Source organism: Sarcophilus harrisii, chromosome 4 (genome assembly GCF_902635505.1).
Source record: "Sarcophilus harrisii chromosome 4, mSarHar1.11, whole genome shotgun sequence".
Lineage (NCBI taxonomy): Eukaryota > Metazoa > Chordata > Mammalia > Dasyuromorphia > Dasyuridae > Sarcophilus > Sarcophilus harrisii.
Window position 1 is genome coordinate 72,515,791 of NC_045429.1, and position 23,057 is coordinate 72,538,847.

The 23,057-nt window shown below is 38.5% G+C and overlaps 1 protein-coding gene across 1 annotated transcript in view; it reads right to left on the reverse strand.

Moving 5' to 3' along the window:
- The window catches only part of NCF2 (neutrophil cytosolic factor 2), a 43,177-nt gene extending 30,677 nt beyond the window's left edge, over nucleotides 1-12,500 (reverse strand). Inside the window, exons 1-2 of the mRNA XM_012547726.3 lie at nucleotides 12,082-12,500; nucleotides 9,791-9,873 (exon numbers count right to left, since the gene is read on the reverse strand). Coding sequence (XP_012403180.1) covers nucleotides 9,791-9,873; nucleotides 12,082-12,255 — 257 coding nt within the window. The 5' untranslated portion in view covers nucleotides 12,256-12,500. The remainder of the gene's footprint in view (nucleotides 1-9,790; nucleotides 9,874-12,081) is intronic.
- Between the last annotated feature and the right edge of the window lie 10,557 nt (nucleotides 12,501-23,057).

Sequence of the window (23,057 nt, forward strand, 5' to 3'; positions counted from 1 at the left end):
GTGTGGGTTTCAAGAACTCCAGGAGTCAGGAAACCCCAAGTTCTAACCCTGGCTCCATCCCCATCAAGGGACAATCTCTGTTGGGTGGGAATACCACAAATGTAAGATCTTAAGTATTTTAAATATGACATGATAACTCATCCAAGGATAATGTTGTAACTTTTAAATATAATCTTTTATGAGGCAGCTCGGTGGTACGGTACATAGAGTGCTGAGCCTTCGGTCAGTAAGACTGGTAGCAGCAGACATTTACTATCAATGTGACTCTGGGCAAGTCACTTAGCTCTGTTTACCTCAGTTTCTTCATCTGTAAAATGAGCTGGAGAAGGAAATGACAAACCAGTATCTTTGTCAAGAAAATCCCAAATGGGATCACAAAGGATTAGACAGGACTGAAATGACTGGACAACAATAACTTCTGTCTTATCAAGGATATAAAAGAAACAAGAGATAGGATCCCAATCTCAAGGTACACTTCTGCCTGATTAACCACTATGTTAGGAAGGCAGGTCCCTTGTGGTTCATGAAGAAGTAGGAGGTAACTCATCAAGTAGCATACATGTCAGTTTGTGCTAAAATTAAATGTGGGAAGAATTTGACTTTTGGAACTAGGAAGCAGAATTATTTTTTTCTACTTTTTGTGACTATTATTAATATCAGTATTGTCATAATTATCATCATGAACACTTTAATCTCCAATTTTGGCATGGAAATGGCCTTGGATCCTCAAAGATTAGGTTGGAAAAATGCAAATCCTGGAAGATGCTCTCAAATTGGAAAAGCTTCCAGTATGGGACCTGTAATTATTATCTAATGACAATTCAGCTAACTTTTAATAAGGTTGTCTGAGGGAATTAATTTTTTTAAAAATTTAATAGTATTTTATTTTTCCAAATATATGCAAAGATAGTTTTCAAAATTCATCTTTGCAAAACCTTGTGTTCCAAATTTTTCTCCTTCTCCTCCTCTCTATCTTCTCCCCAAGACAGCAAGCAATCTAATATAGGTTAAACATATGCACTTCTTCTAAACATATTTTCATATTTGTCATGCTATGCAAAAAAAATCAAATCAAAAAACACAAGAAAGAAAAAAACAAGCAAGCAAACAACAACAAAAAGTGAAAATACTATGCTTTGATCCACATTCAGTCTCCATAGTTTTCTCTCTGCATTTAGATGGCACTTTCCATCACAAGTGTATTGCCTTGAATCACTCATTGTCGAAAAGATCCAAGTTCTTCACAGCTGATCAAGTAATGAATATTTTTGACCATATCACCTTATGAAGACATTTTACTATGGAGTGCTAAGGCTGCAATCTAATTCAGCAGAAAGAGCTCCCAAACTAATAAAAAAAAAAGTCATAGATCTTCTGAAATAGTAACAACAATAAACCACATTGTGACAATTACAAAAAGTGGTGGGTTTTTAGTTTTATTGGCAAAAATAAAGGATATAGGAAGGATTATTGCTCAGGAAGAGCAAGATAACTGAAAACTGACTGAAAAAAGCCACAAATACCTCTTTCTTCTGTGACTTCTGTTTTCTTTACTGAGGAAAATGATCTTTGGACTGGACAGGGCAGACCAAGAATGACTAAAGGGAAGTAGATAACCAGAAATATTAAGGCAGTAAGGAGAAAGATACTTAACTGCCCTTGGAGACCTCAGGGATCGGCTCGGTCAAACACCAGCTGAGGTCCTGAAAGGACTGAGTCACAATTGCTAACATCCTATAACTCACCTTTGAAACATCACATAAAACAGGGGAGGTGCTGCCGGCCCAGAGAAAAGTCAAGCATGACTTCAATTTTCAAAAAGGGGAAGAAAATGGAGTCTGTTAATTGTCATGTGTTGAATTCAACTTTGACTCCTGGCAAAACTTTAGAATATATTAAAGGGTAGTTGGTAAAAATCTGGAAAAAAGGAAGTGGGGATAACAAAGAGCCAGCATGACTTCTCAAGGACAGATCATGTAATACTAACATTATTTCCTTTTTTTGTTGCACTGACTAGACTGGTGGATCAGGGAAATACTATATTTATGGTTAAGCTAGATTTTTGTAAAACATTTAACAACAGCTCTCCTGTCTTTCTTATGTACAAGATGGAGAGATGTAATCTAGAGCAAGGCTTCTTAAACTTTTTCTACTGGAGACTCCTTTTCACACAAGAAATTTTTACTCAACCCCAGGTATGTAAGTATATAAAATAGGTACAAGTCAAACATTTACTAATAATAAATCATAATTTGACAATCCTCACATTCATTTACATGACAGTTTAAAAAGCTTTGGCTTAGACAATCACCTAGTTAGGTAGATTTGGAATTGGTTCAAAGGCTGAACCTGTGGCTCCCCTCCCCCCAAAAAATCATTCCCTTCTGATTCTAAGATTTTGTGATGTTAAATAAAGATAGGTCTTATGAGTAATGTTATAAAGATTGTTCATGTTTTCATTAAGCAACTTTTTTTTTTTTTTTTTGGCAAGGCAATTGGGATTAAGAGACTCTTGATTCCAGGGCTAGTGCTCTTTGATTAAGCAATTTTAATAAGATTGTGCCTAAGATTGTGTCTTTGTTCTTTCCTGAAATGTATACATAATAAGCAACTAATCAATGTGCTTGCCTCAATTTACTCATTTGTTAGATGGTGATAACAAAAGCCCTTTACCTCCCAGGGCTGTGGTGAAGATAAAAATCTAATAATATTCATAAAGCACTTTGCAAAGCTTAAAGCACTATATGAAAGCTAGTTATTATTACATAACAGAGTTGATAGAATTTTAGTGGAGAGAGAGCTGATCTTGCAGCCAGGAAGATGTGAATTCAGGTCTCACTTCTGAGACACATTGGCTGTGGGATCTTGTGCAAATCATTTAATCTCACAGACTTTCAGTCAACTTTCTAAGACTCGAAGTTGCACAGAAGGAGTCAAATGCATCTGTAGAAAGATTTTCTTTATCTTGGAGTTCCTTATACCAATGGAACCCCAAGTCTAATCCCTCAGCCTCAATATAAGGCAATGCAGCATAACGGCTACAGAGCCAGACTCAGAGTCAGTGTAGACCTCTGGCTGTGGGATTCTGGGAGCAAAACCCTTGACTATTCAATGTCCAGGAAACTCTCAAACTATTAATTGCAGATCAGGTGTCCTTATAGCAGTGAAATCAGCTGCAGTTGTGTGTATACATAGAGTATGATAGAATTTACTCTCATTATGTGTACCTTAAGGTAAGAAGAAGGAAGTTATCATTCTCACCATCTTTCAAGTTCAGAAAAATTGGGTAAACTGTTCAGGATCACCAAGCCAAGATAGTGGGGCAGAAATACCGAGGGTGGGTGGGGGACAGGGGAACAGACAACAACAGCCTAGATTAGAAGCTGAGTGTCCTGATTCTTTGTCCTATACAATTTCTACTATATTACAGTCACTGTTTATAAGACAGCTAAGGGTCCTCTGAGGGAAAACTCTCATCATTAACCTACAAATAAAATTCTTTTTTTCTCCCTAGTGGGCAAATTAATTTCAGCTGTGAGTCAAATTCTGCTGTGTCAGGGTCCCTATCTTTATGGAGATATTGAATTAGCCCAGTAAGCTATCCTTATATCCAATTCCCCGGCACATCAGGACATCCACAGATCTGTGCCAAGTGAAAGAAGGAAAGACTGGATTAATGAACCACCCAAGTAAGAAGTCTGCTTTATATCTTTTTAAAAAATGAGAAAATTCTTGATAAAAATGCTTCCATCATAACTCTGGGCCAAATCCTGCTATTTGTCTCCCAGTCCCCAACCCTGGGAAATTATTTGAACAGTGACAACTTCAAGACCTTGGGAAGAAGGTCACACACCCATCCTGGCTTCAGTGGATCATCTGCTCTATGGATGTAGTTAGCATTGCCTCCTGCATCCAACATGGAAGATTCCTGTGTGCCCTAAGGGAGCCAGCCCATGTCTCCACTTTGAAAGTCAGGACAGATATGTACCCCTTCCAGGCGAACCTCAGGGAAAGCCTTAAGCCAGTCATTCACTGGTTTGGGGCAAGTAGGTAGCACAGCAAATATAGAACTCAGAAAAACCTGACTTCAAATTCAGCTCAGACCTTTACTAGCTAGGATACTCTGGCAAGTCACTTAAATTCTATCTGCCTCAGTTTCCTCATCTTTCAAATGGGATAATAATAATAACACTTCACAGGTTTGTTGTGAGGATAAAATAAGATGGCATTTGTTCATCTTTTTGCAAACTTTAAAATATTATATAAAAGGAGAGAGGGAAAGAATAAGCATTTCTATAGCACCAACTGTATGTCAAACACTATGCTCAGTGCTTTTTACAAATATTAACTAATATTTGCCAGTTATTATTGTTTATTTTGCTTCAGACTTTAGTCTGGTCTTAATCTAGCCTCTCCCACCAATCCACACCCAATGCCCTGATGGTGTATTTGCACTTGCTCTTAACTAGGTTCTTCAATCATGTTTCCTGTTGAAAGCAGGAAGCTTTTCTGGATTTCCCCACCCACTACACTCTTTGGTAATGAGCTTCCCTTCAGATTATCACACAGTACTTTGTTTTATACCTTTTTAATACAATTCATGGGCAGCTAGATGGTACAGTGGAGTTATGAAGTCTCAGCTTCCTGAATTTAAATCTGGTCTCTGACACTAGCAAATTGCTGGGCAAATCACTTAATCCTGTTTGCCTCGATTTCCTTATCTGTAAAATAAGCTGGAGAAGGAAATGGCAAACTACTCCAGTATTTCTGCCAAGAAACCCTCAAACAGGACACAGAGAGTTGGACATAACTTTAAAAAATATCCCCAAAACCTGAATAACAAACAACTTCATGATATCCAACTTTCCCCTCTATTCAAAATTCCCTTTTCCCACTTGGTGGCAATCAGTTGTGTCTATTCTCCTTTGCCAGTATTTCTCCCAATCATCCTCATCAACACTTGACTTTATAGACTCCAAAATAATCCTGTAGAGTATATACTATTCTTATCACCATTTTATAGATGAAGGAACTGAGGCTTAGATCAGTTAAGTGACTTAACTGGGTTATGCAAGTAGGAAATGTGTGTGAGGCAAGATCTGGACCCAGTTCTTTGTGACTGCATGTTCCAGGTTTTATCCACTGTGTCAGGCTGCTACTTAGGCACCTCTGCCTTTCCCCTCTCCTTATCAGCAAGACCAGGTTGGTAAGTTCCGATTCCTTAGTTCAGGATCTCCTTACCCCTCCTCTAGATAAATATAGTAGCCTCCTGACTGGAACCCCAGCCTTGAATCTCTTCCTTCTCCAGTACATATATAATCCTAATCTCATACAAAAAAAAATTTTTTTTTTACCAGATCACTCTTCTGTTCATCTCATACAAAGATCACAAAGATACCAGATCACGCTTTTGCTCCAAAGTCTCCAGCAATGAATTCCCTTACTGGCTACCAAATGCAAAACAAATCAAAACTCCTAATCCAGGAAGTTCTAGCTGCTACATTTCCCCCTTCCCACCCTCTGTATGACTCTAAAATCCCTGTCCAGCCTTATCATATACTGCTCTTTGAACACAGTCTACATTTGAGCCAAACTCGTCTTTGCAATTCTTGGACCTTAGCCTGCCCTTTGTAACCCCTTTACCTTTCTAGTAATTCTGTCATTTGTCTGCAATGACTTGTCTCCACACCTCCACCTGTTGGACTCTTTCTCTTCCTTCAGCTCATGGCACCCATCCCATGAATCTTTGTTGATTCCCCCATAAAGCTGCTTCTCCCATCCCAGATCTCTGACACATGGAAAACTTACTTTCCCAGTCTTTGATATGTGGAAAGTGTTCTCCCTGATACATGAAAAGTGTTCTTTCCCATCCCATATCTCTGCTTTGATCTCTCCTATCCATTTATACAATATGACATCATGTGTTTTCTTCATCCTTCCTACTACATTGCAAGTTCCTCAAGGGTAGAAGCTCATCTTTTTCATCTTTATATCATTAGTTCTTTATATTCTCAGAACTATATTCAATTGTTCATTGCAGATAGTAGGTGCTTATTGAATCGGTCTTTCAATAAACATTATTAAGTAAATACTATGTGCCAAGCACTGTGCTAAGTAAGCACAAATAATACAAAAAGAGACAAAAGACAAATCCTCAAAAAGCTCTTAATTTATAAGTATGTGTTAAATTGAAGGGATGACTTGCAGCTTGACCCATCCTGTCTCTAGCATCCACTGAATTTTCTCTGTTCTCCAGGCTTTGCATCATTCCTGGCCACATGAGTGTGTCCCTCTAACTCTTCATTCAAAATGAAAAAAAAAAAAAAAAACCCAAGTCCCAGCCCAGACCTCTGGAGACCACATAAGGCCCATGAAATCACTCGGTCTGACCCTGTCAGGGCAACCAAAGGCGATGATGAGCCGGAAGCTAGATACAGCCATCTCCCACTGCTTGAATTTTTAAACTGGTACTTTTGTATTGTGAATGACATTCTAAATATCCAAATCTGCCCTTGGCAGAAAGAAAGGTTCCCCACTTCTGTACTAGCGCTTCCTATTTAGCTACTTTTCGATCCACTTTGATGTACTAGTATCCAATCTCTGCTTCTCCATTTCCCCGGCCAGTTTGACCTGACAGACTTGAAGTGCTTTACTATGAAATCCAGATATACCAAACAGTGGGGCAGCAAGGCGGTGCCATGGATAGAGTGCCAGACCTGAAGTCAGACACCGCTTCCCGAGTTCAAATCTGACCAGATCTGACTTTCTAGCTGTGTGCCTCTGGCCGAGTCACTTTCCCCTGCTTACTTCAATTTCCTCAGAGATCCATCACCAATTGCCATCCCACCCTGGTAGGGAATACAGAAAGTAACTAGAGTTTTCTCATGTCCAACCCAATTCATCCTAGTCATCCCCTCGTATAAATGTCCCTATCAGGTGGCAAAGTAGCCCTTCCTCTGGAAGGCTGGCTCTGTGGGACCCCACCATTCCGTTTCTCATCCCAACCCAGCTTCTCCCCTTCCCTCTCCTGGGCCCTCTTCTTCCCTCTCTCCTCCTCTTCCCTTTGGTCTCAGCATTGACATACATCTGTGTTTCCTGATGTTCTCTGTCTGAGGGAGCTCGATAAAAGGCTCCTAAATAGAACTCAGATGCTACGTGTGTGGGCGGACTGTGTCCCAGCAGCCCGGGTGGCGTTGCTACTGTATATATCCCAGCATTGTATCCAAAAGGCAGACAAGAAGGATGCTCCTCCCTACCTCGCCCCCGCCCCCTTCTAATACTTCCTCTCCTCCTTCCCTTACAAAACTGCTGGGGAGCTGACGGCTCCAAGCTGGGCTCCTGCTACCCCAGTGAGCTCATTCTTTTTCTTCTGTACCCAAATCCAAAGTGTGTCTGGCTAAGAAATCCTTCATCCATGAGGGGGTTATGATAATTGCTTTAGCCAATCAGCTGGTCCCGTGCTACCCATACTGCCAGCACACCCTCAGCAGGGGCATCAGAGCAAAAGCTCCAAGGGGCAGGTGGTCACTGGGGGCATAGTGGAGAGGGTGTTGGACTTAGAACCAGGAAGAGAGGAGTTCGAGTTCCGACCCAGACACTTTATGATCCTAGGCAAGTTACTCTCTTAGTCTCAGTTCCCTCAGCTATAAAATGGGGATAATAAAAGTACCCATTTCTCAGGGTTATTATGAGGATCAAATTAGATAAGATGTATAAGGTGCTGAAAACCTTAAAGTCCTATATAAATGTTGGCTATTGTTAGTATTATTATCCTGTGTAGACTCTGAGTTTAAGGACTGGGGGTACAGATACAGAAGTGAGATGGTCAAGAAGTTTCCATACTAATAATGGGAATCATCACATAGAGGAAAGGTTAGGGAAGGATGTTTTGGTCTGGAAAGTCTCAGGGATGCTAAGTAGAAGTATAGAATAATTGAAGAACATGCCCTTTTCAGGAGCAGGGGTAGTGTTGACTTAATTACTGTACCCAGAGCAAGAACATTTGCTATTATGTCATAATAGGGAAGAGAGGAAGAAATTTACCTCATTGAACGACAAATTCCCAAACCTAATCTTATGAACCAAATGTCAAAAGTGTATAAATAAATCCACATGGAACCTCAGTCATGTGGTCCAAAGCAGTAAAAGCTTAGAGACGGTTTGAACTAGTGAAGACTTTACGGAGCATCAGATCCAACCCTCCTTTTGAGAAAAATGCCCAAGGTCACACAAGGCAGAGCTAGGACTGGAACATGTGGCCTTATGCCAGAGATCTGTCTGAGTACAAGCCCATACTTCCCCCATTAAAAATTGAAGATTCCCTCTGGGTTAGTCAAAGAACAGAGAAAACCAGGCATATGGAGGCAGAAGCTCTCATGTCTGTCACCTGCTAGCTCCACTCAAAAGTTTCTTTGTACATGAAGATTGTCTTCTATGTCTTCATTAATTTTTTTTAAAAAGACTTCTCTCCCACAAAAAGCTCCTTCAAGGTCTGCATTGTTATAGGAATTGCTTTAGCAGATGATGTTGCCTCTAGCAACAGCTGCCTTTTACAGACTGCTTCTGAAACAAACCCTTTCAGAACAATTAAGAAAACTTTTTTTAGAACTTTAAGTTCTAAAGGCAAATTTTGACAGAAATGAGACATGATTTTCAAGCGATTTTAATGGCAAGGCTCATTAAAACAGAGCTCTATTAGAGATGTAGCTAAAACATTCCCCTAAACATTCCTCCAAACAATAATAATAGCTGCATTTATATAATACTTTAGAGTTTTCAGAGCATTTTCCAAATATTATATCATTCAGTCTTCACAACGACCCTGGAAGATAGGTGCTAGTATTATCTCCATTTTACAGATGAGAAAATTGAGGCAAAGAGCAATAAAATGACTGCCCAGGATTACACAGCTAATAGATATTTGAAATCAGGTCTTCCTGAATCCATATTCAATGTTCTGTCCACTGCCTGACTAGCTACCCTAAATATATAATCAGACTAGATAAAAATATAGTTAACATAGCACTGGTATTAGCCCTACACCAGTACTTTTTTTTTTTTAATAAAATTTTGCTTTTCCAAATTCATACAAAGATAGTTTTCAACATTAACCTTTACAAAACCTTGTGCTCCAAATATGTCTCCTCCCTCTCTCCTTTCCTGTATTTAGATTAAATATTATACTAGTATTTTGTTCATTTTATTGGTCCTATAATTTCATTGGCATAAAGAATTCTGGTAAGAAAATTCCCTCTAATATTGCAGAGATGCCACTTTCTCTAATTTACAATCTTAGAGAACTGAATTAGGTTCAGCTAAATATGTGGCTCCAGTGAGACTTGGATTCAAGTCTTCCTATCTCTGAGGCAGCAGGCTTTATCACAATCTGCTCCTTCCAGGATTTGCCATGGCTGAGTTTGCTGCATGACAAGAAAGGCAACAGCTGGTAGTAAAATGGACCCTGAATTTGGATTTAGAGAACCTGGTTTTTAGCCCCAGCTCTGATACTTGTTAGCTATGTCATCTTGATCTAACTTATGTGAGTCTGTGACTCTATTTGTAAAATGGGAATAACACTTGTACCATCTATACTTCCAGAGGATTATGATTGAGGAAAGGACTTTGGAAAGAAAGCTATAGAAATGTGAACTATAATTAAGTGCTCATATTTCAGGCAGTCTAGAGGCAGACTTACTGATAGAAAATAGGAAAAAATTTTAATGGATATGGAGTAAAACCCACATCAGTACCCTCATGTCATTCCAAATATTGTGTGATCTCAAAGACTTACTTCTCCATCTTATACAAGACTATCCCTCGTTGGAAATAAGCCACTGCTAAATGTTTGTCTCGGTTTATGCTCTTGGTAAAGGCCTGTAAGAGAGAGAAAATAGTTTCATGTATAGATATGCAAGAGTAAGAAGCTGGTGATAAGAGCCAAGCTGGCTTTTAGGCTGAGAACTGAGGATGGCTGGTACCTGGAAGAAAGATATCTAGAGGCTGGGCAAAGGTAGCCAGCTTTTTTATGGCTACCTCTGAGGAAGACAAAGGCATAAAGTTAGAATGGACACTCAAGAAGGACAATAGGTTAAAAGGACAATAAGAGAGGTGAATGAGAAGGAAAAATGAAGTTCAAGAAGATTTTTTAAAATTAGGAATAGAAGGAAAATAGGGATATATACATAAAATCACATATACAAAAATGCGTATTGTCTATGAATGAATGTATGCATACATGCTCACATAGAAAAAAACTTACATTATAACCTTCTTCATTATTGAACTTTTGATGAAAAGTATCTCATGGGGTTAAATTAAAAATATTACCAATAAGTATAGATACCCAAATATTCTCTACGTAACTTCCTACTTTCTCCTGGTTGACACATTTCCTTTCTAGAAGGACTCACCATTTCCTTTGCATACTATTTGTCCTTTGAACCAACTGCTATTTACTAAAACCCCACTTTTTTTGTTGTTCTGAGTGGCCCCCTTTTCTTTTTTTTTTTATTAAAAGCTTTTTATTTTCAAAACATATGCATGGATAATTTTTCAACATTGACCCTTGCAAAACCTTGTGTCCCAAATTTCCCTTCTATCCGGCTCCCCTCTCCCCTTGATGGCAAGTAATCCAATATATGTTAAACATAGTAAAATATATATGTTAAATCTAACATATGTATACATATATTATTTTTATACAAATTTATCTTGCTGCACAAGAAAAATCAAATCAAAAAGGAGTAAAAATGAGAAAGAAAATAAAATGCAATTTTGTTTTATCTTTTTTATACAATTTTTAAATTATCTTGCTGTACAAGAAAAATCAGATCAAAAAGGAGTAAAAATGAGAAAGAAAACAAAATGAAGCAAACAACAACAAAAAAAGTGAAAATGCTATGTTGTGATCTCAGTTCCCACAGTCCTTTTTCTGGGTGTAGATGGCTCTCTTCCTCACAAGATCATTGGAACTGTCTGAATCATCTCATTGTTGAGAAGAGCCATGTCTACCAGAATTGATCATCATATAGTATTATTGTTGAAGTATATAATGATCTCCTGGTTCTGCTCATTTCACTCAGCATCATCAATTCATGTAAGTCTCTCCAGACCTCTCAGAAATCATCCTACTGATCGAAGAAACCCATTTTTCATCTTGAAGCAAACGTGCCTGTTAACACTCTAATCTCCAAACAATATATACAGATCTCACAGCTAGAATCTATTTTTGGAGTACCTCTGGATCACCTGTTTGACTACCTGAGCTGTCTATCTACACACATCAATCTGTGCATGAATTTAATGCTTGAAGTCACTGAGATACCTCCTTCATAAAGGCTTTGCTGATTCCAGCTTTCCAAACCCTCTCCCCAAGTTGGTGATCATTTTGCCCTTCCATCCCCATGGGGATTTTCTAAGTCAGTGGCTATGAAACTCGAGAGGATCACCAGTTCTCATGTGCTCCTAAAGGTAGTCCTAGGTGAGGGGGTGGAATCCCACCTTGTACTAAAGTCAATAAAAATCTCAAACACAAGTCTCCATGAGATATAGGGATATTTGTCTCCAGGTTGCAGTGTAGAGAAAAAAAATATGTGTGCCCTGCCTCACAAAAGTATGTTTTCCTGGATGATAGTAACTTGGGACAAATGCCCAAGGGACCTATCCTAGTTAAGTTTTTTGAGCTTACAAATGAGAGAAGTTAAATGGACTCATCCATACCAACACGTCATTTTTACTATTTATAAATACCAGATCTTTTCTGACTATACTCTTTCCACCACTCCATGACAACCTGGATCTGCCGGCAACTTTTATGAGTCCCCCATCCTACTAGGATGTTCGGTACACAATAGGAACTTAATAATTGCTGGATGAATTAGAGACTAATGTGAGATAGTGTAAAATGTGGTCTGGTCCAAGTGGCACAAGAGGAGTTGAGAAAAGTGGGAACAGAAAAAGGTGACTTCCCAGAAAGGGCAGATCTCAGTGGATGGAATCAGTTTGGAGATGGACAAGAGACATCCTACATCGAGTCAAGCTCTTGCACACGGTCAACACAAAAGCAGAAGCACCTTTACGCACCTTTTCTGCCTCCTGGATGTTTTCCAGAATCATGTAGACGCAGCCGATGTTGAAGGAGATCCGGGAATGGGGGTCCTGGACTCCAGTGAAGGCTTCCAAGGCCCCCCTCCAATCCTTCTTGTCTGCTGCCAGCACCCCTTCATTCCAAAGGCGGATTGCCTCGGCTAAGGACATGGCCAGACGAGGACCGGGAGGCTGGTACCACAAACTGTGCCTGAAGAATAACTCTGAGAGGGCAGAGCAGGGGCACAAGACACAGAGGAAGGCTGCTCCCTCCTGTTTCTCCTTGATGCCCCGAGTCTCCTCCTGTACAGCAAGTGCTTTTTTTTTTTTCCTTTCTTTCAAGTGGGTCTCCTAAGGAGATCTAGTCTTCTTCAAGCTGACTTCTCTGTGTTGTAAACTTGTCAGGAAGTGTCCTCACCTTTTAGTAACCCTATTGAGAGAAGGGGGGAAGAAGGGAGGTGGGGGTGGAGAAAGAGAGGAAGTACAACAAATGCTGCCTGCAATGGATCAGTTCCTCTAAATGATTGTGCTTGGTCATGATCAGTCCCTCCCACCAAGTCACAGCCTCCTTAGGAGCACTTCTGGGCCAGGTTGGTCACATTTTGTATGATCTTGGATCAGTCACATCATAGTTTCTCCATCTGTAAAAGGAGGGAAGTGGATGTGGGGCTTCAATCAAAAATTCTCCTGAGCTTTTTTAAAAAGTCCAGTTCATGAATGTGGTTCACAACATAGCATTTTCACTCTTTTTGTTGTTATTTGCTTGCATTTTATTTTGCTTCTCTTTTTTTTCTGCTTTGATTTGATTTTTCTTGTATGACAAGATAATTGTATGAATATGTATGCATATATTGGATTTAACATATTTCTACCATGTTTAACATATATTGAACTACTTGCCATCTAGACGAGGGAGTGGTAGAAGGGGGGGAAAGTTGGAACACAAGGTTTTGCAAAGGCTAATGTTGAAGAACTGTCCACGCATATTTTGAAAAACAAAAAGTTTTAATAAAGAAAAAATAAAAGTCTAGTTTATGAAATATTTATAACTCTTTGGGAGGGGATTGACAAAGAATTGGTAACTTGAGGGGATGCAAATCAACGAGGAACTGATTAAACAAGTTATGGTATGGGAATGTGATGGAATGTTATATAGTATTGTAAAAACTGAAGAAAAGAATGATTTCAGAGAAATCTGAGAAGGCTCATATAAATTGATACACAGTGAAATGGGTAGAACCAGGAGAGCAATTTATACATGGACAATGATATTGTAAAGACAAACTACTTTGAAAGATTGAGTAATCAACTAAAGTCCAAAGGATTGATGATGAAACCTGCTTGTTAATCTTATGGTAGAGAGATGATAGACTGAGAAAGTGGATTGAGACTTTTTTTTTCTTTTTGATCATGGCCAAAATGAAAATTTCTTTTTCTTGATTTATATGTTTATAATGGGGATTTTAGTTTTCTTGCTTTCTCAGTGGGATGGGGAGGAGTGGCCAGATGAGAGACAGAGCATGAAGACCTGAAAATAAAATGAAATTTAATTTTAAAAAATAATTTATGCTTCTAAAGTAATTTCCTCAAGTTTCTAGAGTCTCATTCTCTCAGCTTGGGATGTTCATTTCCAGTCATTCTTTGTTTCAAGGAGGAATATTTTCTTTATTTCTCTCCATAAAATGACATTAGAGTTTTTCAGAGTCTGCTCTCTTTTATGAAAACTCAGAATGTTTATGGAAAATAAGGAAAACTGGACCACAGGCATGAGAAAAGACAACCAACACATTGAAATGGGAAGATGCAGAATATTTGCTACTAGTATTTCAGAAATTAGCTTTCCAAACACTGCATTAACAGAATCATAGGATACTTGGGGGAGAAAGAAGAAGAGGTGAGAAAGACATGATTCTATCTTTCTATCTAATCTCTGTCCTGTGTGTTTGATTATGCTACCTAAGGACTGGATCCAAGTTGTAATATCAGGGAATGATTAGTTCATGCCAAAGGGCATCCATAATTTATGTTGTAGATCATAGGATTATTCATAACTTCTGAAATCACTTCCCTTATTCAATCTCTAACATTTCCTTTTCTGGGAAATTTTTGAGAAGTCTTAAAAGTGTGATCATTGGGTGGCCAAGGTTAAGGGAATAATAACTATAAAATTTCCCATCTTATCCCTACTGAGAAAAATTGGAACAACTGGAGAAGGCAACTGGAGCCATATGTGTTGAGAGCTAACGAGGATATCTCTCTCCTGAAAATCTGAATCCTTCCCCTATTGTCCTTAAAATATCAATATTGCAAAACTCTACTAAATTAAAATAATGGGAAATTTGTTCTTGTTAAATTGTTTCAGTTATGTCCAGCTCTTTATGAGCTGATTTGGGGTTTTCTTGACAAAGATACTGGAGTGGTTTTCCATTGTCTTCTTCAGTTCATTCAAGAGATGAGGAAATTGAGATAGACAAGGTAAAGTGACTTGCCCAGGGTCACACAGCTAGTAAATGTCTGAGGTCAGATTTGAACTCAGAAAGATGAATCTTCTTGACCCAGAACTGGCGCTCCATCTACTGTGCCACTTAACTAGCTGCCCCTATATTAAAATATAGCTATCAAAATATTTTTAAAATTAGTTCACAGACCCCTGAGTTAAGAACCCCTATAGAAGATGTCTCTAAGGTCCCTTCTACCTCTATATCCATGGTTCTCTGATTCTTTTTTCCTTATATTCATTATTATAGTATTTAGCATTACATTTGTGTGGGGAATTCTGTCTCCATAGATAAAATAGAAGATTATTGAGGGCCATTCTATCAATACAGAGGCTATGTTTCATATGTCATGTGTTTAGCATAATTATGGCACACTGTACTCAAAAATACCTAGTACTTAGCATACTTCTTAGCATTCAGTAGGTGCTTAATAAATATTTATTAGCTAATTGATTGATTTGCTGGTTGATTAATTAATTGAATTAAAAGACATTCCATTCCTGGGACTTTTCAGAAGCATGGTAGTTGCTTATACCAATGCAATGTGTTATAACATTACTCATGGAGCCAGAAAGGGAGCAATACACCAAGGTCATCATTGGTGGGCCAGAAACACAAGCATCCCTCATGGAACTGGACTTGGCTAGAGCTCCCAAGGACCTGAGCCAATGGGATCTGGCCAGAGGGCTAAAGGAGCAGGCCCTTCATTGCATCTCCGAGTGCTGGAGCAGCTGTTCTCAATAAGGCAATTCCTCCTCATGAGCCTCAAGGCTGCCTTCCATTGTACCCAGACACAATTCAACCTGGGCTTTCAAATAGTTGGCTGCCTGTCCGGGATCAGGAACTACTGCAGAAACCCTTTCACACAGGACACAAGGCTTCCTACTTTAAGAGTCTGTCTTTGTTCTCCACCAGATACTACACATCTCCCTCTTCCTCTCCTTCTCTCTCCTTCCCTTTTTCCCTCCCTCCTCTCTCTCCCTCTCCCTCTGTCTCTGTCTCTCCCACCCTGTCTTTCTGTCTCTATCTCTGTCTCTGTCTCCCTTTGCTTTTCTGTCTGTCCCTCTCTTTCTTTCTCAGTCTTTCTGTCTCTATCTCCCCCACCCTCTGTCTTTCTGTCACTGTCTCTGTCTCTCTCTGTGTCTCTGTCTCTGTCTGTCTCTCTGTCTCTGTCTGTCTCTGTCTCTCTGTCTCTGTCTCTGTCTGTCTCTGTCTCTCTCTGCTCTCTGCTCACTGACTCTCTCTGTCTCTGTCTCTCTCCCCCTCTCCCTCTCTTCCTCCCTCCCTCCCTCTATCTTTCTGTCTCTATCTATCTTTGTCTCTTTCTGTTTGTCTCTCTTTCTCTACCCCCTTTTTCTCTTTCTCTCTTCTTTCTTCTCCTCTCCTCTTCCTTTCCCTCTCCCCCAACTCTTTTTGATTGGTTGATTGACCCAGAAGATTGAGATCTTCTTTTTAGTCAGCTCTCCTCCTATCTGGAATCTCTTTTCTCTCCACTCTTTCCCAGTCCTTGCCCATAAATGGCACAGAGACACTGAATAAGGGAACATGTTAGGAAACTTTTAAAGCCTAGTAAGGTGGTTCTCAATCTCTTCAAGTTTGAGGATCCCTTTGATAAAAGATGTACTCTTAGAATCAATTAATTGAGAAAAGACACAATAGCTTTTAATAAATTTGTATTTTATCACAATAGCATGTACACACATTTAAAAAGCATAATACAAGATAGTTGATATAAAAAGATTAATTATAATTTTTAAAAAGAACATATACATATGCATGTGAGACATATTCAGTCAACAGAATGCTTATTTTTTTAAAGATCAAAATGATTGTGGCTGATAACATGTTCATTTTGAGGCTCTTTCTAATAATTCTGCCATCCCTCTAGGGTCATAAACCTAGAGAAGTTGGCAGGAGTTCATATGAAAAAAAGATCTATGAGGTGGTAAGTTGTAGTTGACCACAAGCTTAATATGAGCCAATGACATGATATAGTTGCTAAGAGACCTAACATTCTAAAACAGCATCAATAAAAAGTATAGTGAACAGGTCAAGAGAAGTAATATTCCCACTGTATTCTGTTGTGGTTAAACCACATATGGAGTATTATGTTCAGTTGAATATGTGAAGTTATAGGAATGAGACTTGCATTCTCACTGGCATAAGGGACTTCCCAGGAGGAAACTCCAGCAATGCAGATTGCTCCCTTTTCTGTCATGAACAATCTTAGGGAATTGACCTGAGAATTTGAAGTACTTTGCCCGGAGTCACACAACTATCATGTGTCAAATTCAAAACACATATGTCAATTCTCTATCTACATATTGCCTCTCTCAGTTCTTTATGATGTCCTTTAAATAATATGGTGACAAATCAGGAAATATTCACAGAAGGGCAATTATGATGCTAAGCAGTTTGAGTGCTGGGGTGGGAGTCAGTGCTTCTAGCATGGCTTCTGGCACACAGTAGGCTTTTTTTTTGGGGGGGGTTTAGTACTACTTCTTCTTTTTTATTATTATTATAGCTTTTTTTTTTTACAAGTTATATGCATGGGTAATTTTACAGCATTGACAATCGCCAAACCTTTTGTTCCAATTTTTTCCCTCCTTCTCCCCATCCCCTCCCCCAGATAGCAGGTTGACCAATACATGTTAAATATGTTAAAGTATAAATTAAATAAAAAATAAGTATACATGTCCAAACAGTTATTTTGCTGTACAAAAAGAATCAGACTCTGAAATATTGTACAATTAGCCTTACAGAGTAGGTATTTAATAAATGTTTACTGACCACTTGACTCACAGTTGGAAGAATTAGAAATGTTCAGCCTAAATAAGAGAAGACTAAGAAAAGAAATGATTACAGTCTTTTAAGTATCTGGAGGACAATTATGTAGAAAGGAATAGTTTGTTGCTCCAAAGAATAAAACTAGGTCAAATGGATAGAAGTTACAAGAAGACTGATTCCAGACTAGCATTAGAAAGAACTTTCTAACAGACATAGTTGTCTAAGAGTAAAATCTACTCTTTAAGTAATGAGTTCCCCATCACTGGAGGTATCAGGTAACAGGCTAGATTATCTCCAGGCTTATTGCAAAAAAGAATTACACACTGGGTAGGAAATGTAACCATATAGTTTCTAAGATTCTGTGGTTTCTAGTACACTGAATGAAGAGGCTGCGAAAACTTTGAGACAGGTAAAAATGGTCAACGACTTTTAAACATTTTCTTTAGTGGCAGGAGCAGGGAAGTAAGCTTTCTATAAGCATATAGAAAAATATATATTATATATAATATATATAGAAAAATATATATGTTGCTCTTTTTAGAGCAACAACATTTTTCTATAAGCATGGCAGGGCCCAACACCCAAATAACAGAACCATAAGGAGTAGAAAAATTCTATTCAGGAATCTTAAAATCTAATTTAACTTAGGTCTTGCTCTAAGAGATGATTTTATTACAGTAGCTCTGGCATCTGGGGACTTATATGAGTAAGAGATCAAAAGTATATCTCATTCATAGAATTATAATGGGGACATAATGACTGGACTTTTGTTTCTGGGCACTGAAATTAATTGCAAAAACTTAAGAGATATACCAAGAAGCGTGGTAACTGGTTAGTAAGTAGGAGGCCAATACTTAGTTTACAAAAATAATCAGTGATACAGGAAACTGCCACATTCTTGAATTGTTAATAACACTCATCTGTGAAGCCTTTAAGAAAATCATCCCTCCCACTTAACAAAACTTGCTGAAATTACTTTTTTATATTCTTTTTCAATCCTGAATTACGAAACTAAATACTACTTAATTTAGCACTATTTGCCCAAGACATCACAATTGCTAGCTTTTGCTCTGCTCAGAATTTACTTCCTCAAGATTCAAGATTTTCCATACAGAAATGGAACCAGCATATTGTAGTGGAAAAAGTCCTGGAGTTGTAAACAGCATATCTAGGTACTAATCTCAATTCTGACAGATCAGCTATGTGATTTGTCACAGGCAAATTATTTCTATATTTCTTTATCTGTAAGATGGGGACACAAATACTTTAATTCCTCTTCTTACAGTGTTGTTACCAAGTAGAGTATTTTGTGATGGCTATAAGACTGTGTGATTGTATTTATTATTATTATTATTCACTAATCTTAGATCTAAATATTACCTATCTAAACATACCTTCTCACATCCATTTTTACATATGGTAGATATATTTTATATTCTTCTAAAGGTACCCATGGTGATGAATCAGAGTGGTAATTTCTAGTTCAAAATACACATGTAACAAAGTCACAATGACTTTCTCCTTAACAATAGGTAACTTTATTTAAGAGAAGAGGTTACAGACAAAAATGAAAAGATAAAATAGGCACAAGGAGTGATAACTATGAAATACATTTGGGAGAACAATAGAGTTAGAGGGGTTTGGAAGAAGCCTTTAAAGGAATATGCCATGAGGTGTGAGTATGACACGACTGGCAGGCTAAATCTATAGAAGAGTTTGGCAGACTAACCAGAGTTAGCTTTAGTAAGGACAAAGATGCCATTAAAGAGAAGACACTGTGAGGAGGGAGAGAGCATCTTATAGAGGGCTTAGTCCTGAAAAGGATTTATTAAAAATCTTCATCATAAACACATCTTTTATAGGGGAAATATAGCTATGGGGGTTTTTCAGGGGATGAGGGTAAATAAAGATGGGAACAAGGATGTTGAGACTGCTTTGAGATACTCAGTTTGGGAGATCCTAGGTTCCTATTATAGGTATGCTAAAGATGTTAATCAAGGCAGTAATAACAGTCTGGGCAACTAAGTACCCAGGATGAGTGCTTTAGCACTTTCTAAAAAAGAAGAGAGAATAAGCTGATTTCTGGATTCACATCACATAGGGCTGAAAACATTCTGATTAGGCTCAATATTAAAGGAGATAGAAATAACATGAATTGGGACAATTACTTTTGGAGTCATAGCTTTTCACCTGATTTCTATCTGTGCTTTTTACCTATATGACCACATGGTGTGTGAAAAGCATGAGATTTGCAGTCAGAGAACATCATTCTGAAGCCTGGTTCTTCCATTTCCTAGCTGTGTTACTGTAGATGAATCACAATAAAGCTGACCTCAAAAGTCCCTTTTAACTCTCAATATATGATCCTATGACTAACTGACCTTAAAAGTCTTTTCCAGGTTTTAATCTACGCTCCTCTGAACTCCAAACCTTAAGATCTGCTCAGACTCGAGTCTTTCTAAAACTTGGGTCAGTCTGTAGTAAGATTTTCCAATGATGAAACAAGCCATTCTTCTCTTTTCTGTGTAAGTGCTGGTTTGCCTTCTTCCTGATTCTGATAGCAGCTCATTACATTAGGCCTTTCCCCTTCATTTCTTTATTGCTCCTTAAAAAGTTTAGGGTCTCCCACCACATCTTGTCTTGCCACTAGAATCCAATGACTGTAGAGAAGAGAGTGCACAGCTTTGCCTCACTTAAATCCAATTAACTTACAAGCCAAAAATGACCTTCCTGCTGTCATTGGCCCTCTTGGAAAACGAAGGAGAAGAAAACAACTACAACAATCTTATTGTTCCAATAAATAGGTGAAAAACCTACAAATCCCACTGGTGGCTTAAGATTCAATCAAAAAATCATCAAGTATTTGATGGGACTAGATTTGTGCTAATCAGGGCTGCAGAGATTAAGACTGTCCTCAGAAGGGTTTGAATTAATAATAATAATTTATATCACACTTTAAATTCTATATAATTCTTTACATATTTTAACTGCAGTATGGACGGAGAAATCAGATTGTGATTATTTCTCCCAGTACCCAATACTTTAATACAGATGAAATCAGGTTTAAAAGAACATCCAAGAGGAAAACCTAAATCATAAAGGAAAACACATTGCCTAAAGGATGTGGCTGAAGGAGGGTGGAATAATCCCCCAGGCTCCATCCTTGGGTTGAGAAATTCTAAAAATCTTGCCTGGGAAAGTATTCCAATGTACTCCTTACCTAAGCAAGACATCCCTCTAGAATATTTTTGCCTACTGGTCATCAGGCCTTCCATCAGGCATCTCGAGAGAGAGAAATTACTGCCCTTCAGGACTGCTCTTTCTACTTTAGTCAGTCCTTATTATTAGGAAATCTTTCCTGATCTCAGACTTAAAACTCTCTCTCCATAACTCCCACCTATTGTTCCTAGTTCTGTTCTTTGAGACTGAGCAAATAAGTTTAATCTTTCCTTCAAGTGACGGTCCAAAAATATCTGGGGATTGAGGCTACATCCCACCTAAATTTTCTCTTCTGAGTCAGAATAGTCCTGGTTCTCTCCATGGATGCTCACTCATGTGAGAATGATTTTAAAAGTCTTCATGACCTAGTTCACTATTTTCTGGATATTCTCCAAATACCAAGAGCTTTCATAAAATGTACAGGTCAGTTCAGACTTTGGCTTCTTCTAGGGAAAGGGCTCTTATAATGGTTGGATTATGTCAGAACTTTCATCACCATAGTCCTGGACACCGTTGCATCTTTTAATTGATCATTAGGTAAAGCATTTATTATGTATTTTTTAAAGGGCCAGGCCCTGAGGATATGAATGCAAGCAAGCAAGCTGGGAGGCTCTCTCCTTAAGCAGCTAACACTGTAATAGTGTAAGAGAACATAAAAGAAGGAACTTGGGGAGAGGAGGAAGCTACACCCAAGGAGAATGGCTTGGAGCTGACGGCCAGAAAGCAAAGCAGAATATTGATTGGTTCTAGGAGGCATAAAGCAAAACCTTGATCATGATTATTCCTGGGTTGGAGTTCAAATTTCCCCAAGGAATGGCCTGAGTGAAGGCAGCATGGATATTCTAATGGAAGCTAATGCAGCCTAACTTTGCATTGGCTTTTTGCTGGTCACTGGTGGTGCAGTGGAGAGAGTGTTGGACCCAGAAATAGGAAGATGTGCATTCAGATCTTTTCTCAAACACTTGCTAGCGATGTGACCTCTATTTGCCTAAGTTTCCTCAACTGCAAAGTTGGGATAATAACAGTACCTACCTTTCAGGGTTGATGTAAAGATCAAATGAAATGATATTTATAAAGCCCTCAGTATAGTGCCTGGCATTTAGTAAGTGCTTAATTAATGCTTATCCTTTCCTTTCCCTTTTTATGGTAGCCAAATCCCACTATAGACATTGAGTCTATAGTCAGCTAAAACTCCTAGGTCTTTTTGAATAAACTTATTGAGCCAATGATCCTGTGCTTTTGCAATTTATTGTTTTGAACACAGGTACAGGAGTTTAAATGTATCTCTATGAAATTTCATTTTCAACTCAGTGCATCATTCTAGTCTAAATATTTTTTTGTTTGGTTTTGCATCCGCATTAACTGCCCCTCCACAAATTTGATGTCTTTAAATTATTCATTTAAAATGCTTAATGGATCAGAGCTAAAGACATACTGGTTCTAGAGCCATGAAACATACATAATCAAGGTATTCATGTGGAAGGACAACTCATTTCTCCAATGCCCCAGGGCTGCTCCCTGTGGAGCTTTCATGGGCTGGTCTCCACTCAATAATTAGCCTTGGCCAGATGTGTAATAACCACCAGAAGCATAGGTCTCTAGCAGGTCAATCTGACTGCCCTTCAGCATTGTCCTCCTAGTTCATGAAGGTCCAGGGGACAAGCTTGTAGTGTTTTTCCCTTCTTTTAGCTTTCTGACTTTATCTCCATAAGTCAGCTGGATACCATTTCATCATCAGTGAGCTGAGATTTTTTTTTTTTTTGTCATTGTTTAATCATTCAGTTTGTGTCTAACTTTTTGTGACTCCACAGACCTCTTCTATCCTTGACCATCTCTCACAGTCTGTCCAAGCTCATATTCATTGTTCCCATGACACTCTCTCCATCTCATTCTCTGCCACCCCCTTTTATTTTTCCTTTAAGTCTTTCCCAACATCAATGATTTTTCCAATGATTCTTCCAATGAATCTTATCTTTTCATTATAAGCTCAGGTATCTATGATCATTTTTTTGGTTTAAAATCCTCAAGAAAACCCTTAACAGCCCTGGACAGCACACTGGGGGGAGAGACTTTCCTAAAGAGAAGCCTTCCTCAGCCTTTTTCCCTAAGCAAGTCTGTCCTCTAAGACTTAGCTGGAATGGACTTTTTCTGTTTCAGAAAGAATTTCTTGGCCCAAGACACCAAACAATTTCTTACATAGTTCAGTCCCAGCTAGCTAGCATCCTCAAATTTAATTCATTTTTTAAACAGGATGTCCTGGGTACTTACCTCTGCATAACCATTGGAGACCACCCCTCTTTGCCTTAATTTAGAGCTAGAAGTCTGAAGGACTCCATAGGTACTTGGGAGAAATAGTACACAGGGGACAGGGAACTATGCTCTACCAAAACCAAATGCTTTAGCTGTCTGGGAGTACTTCCAGTATGGGGTAGTCCTTTCAATAAGAAGAAGGCTTAGAAGCAAAAGCAA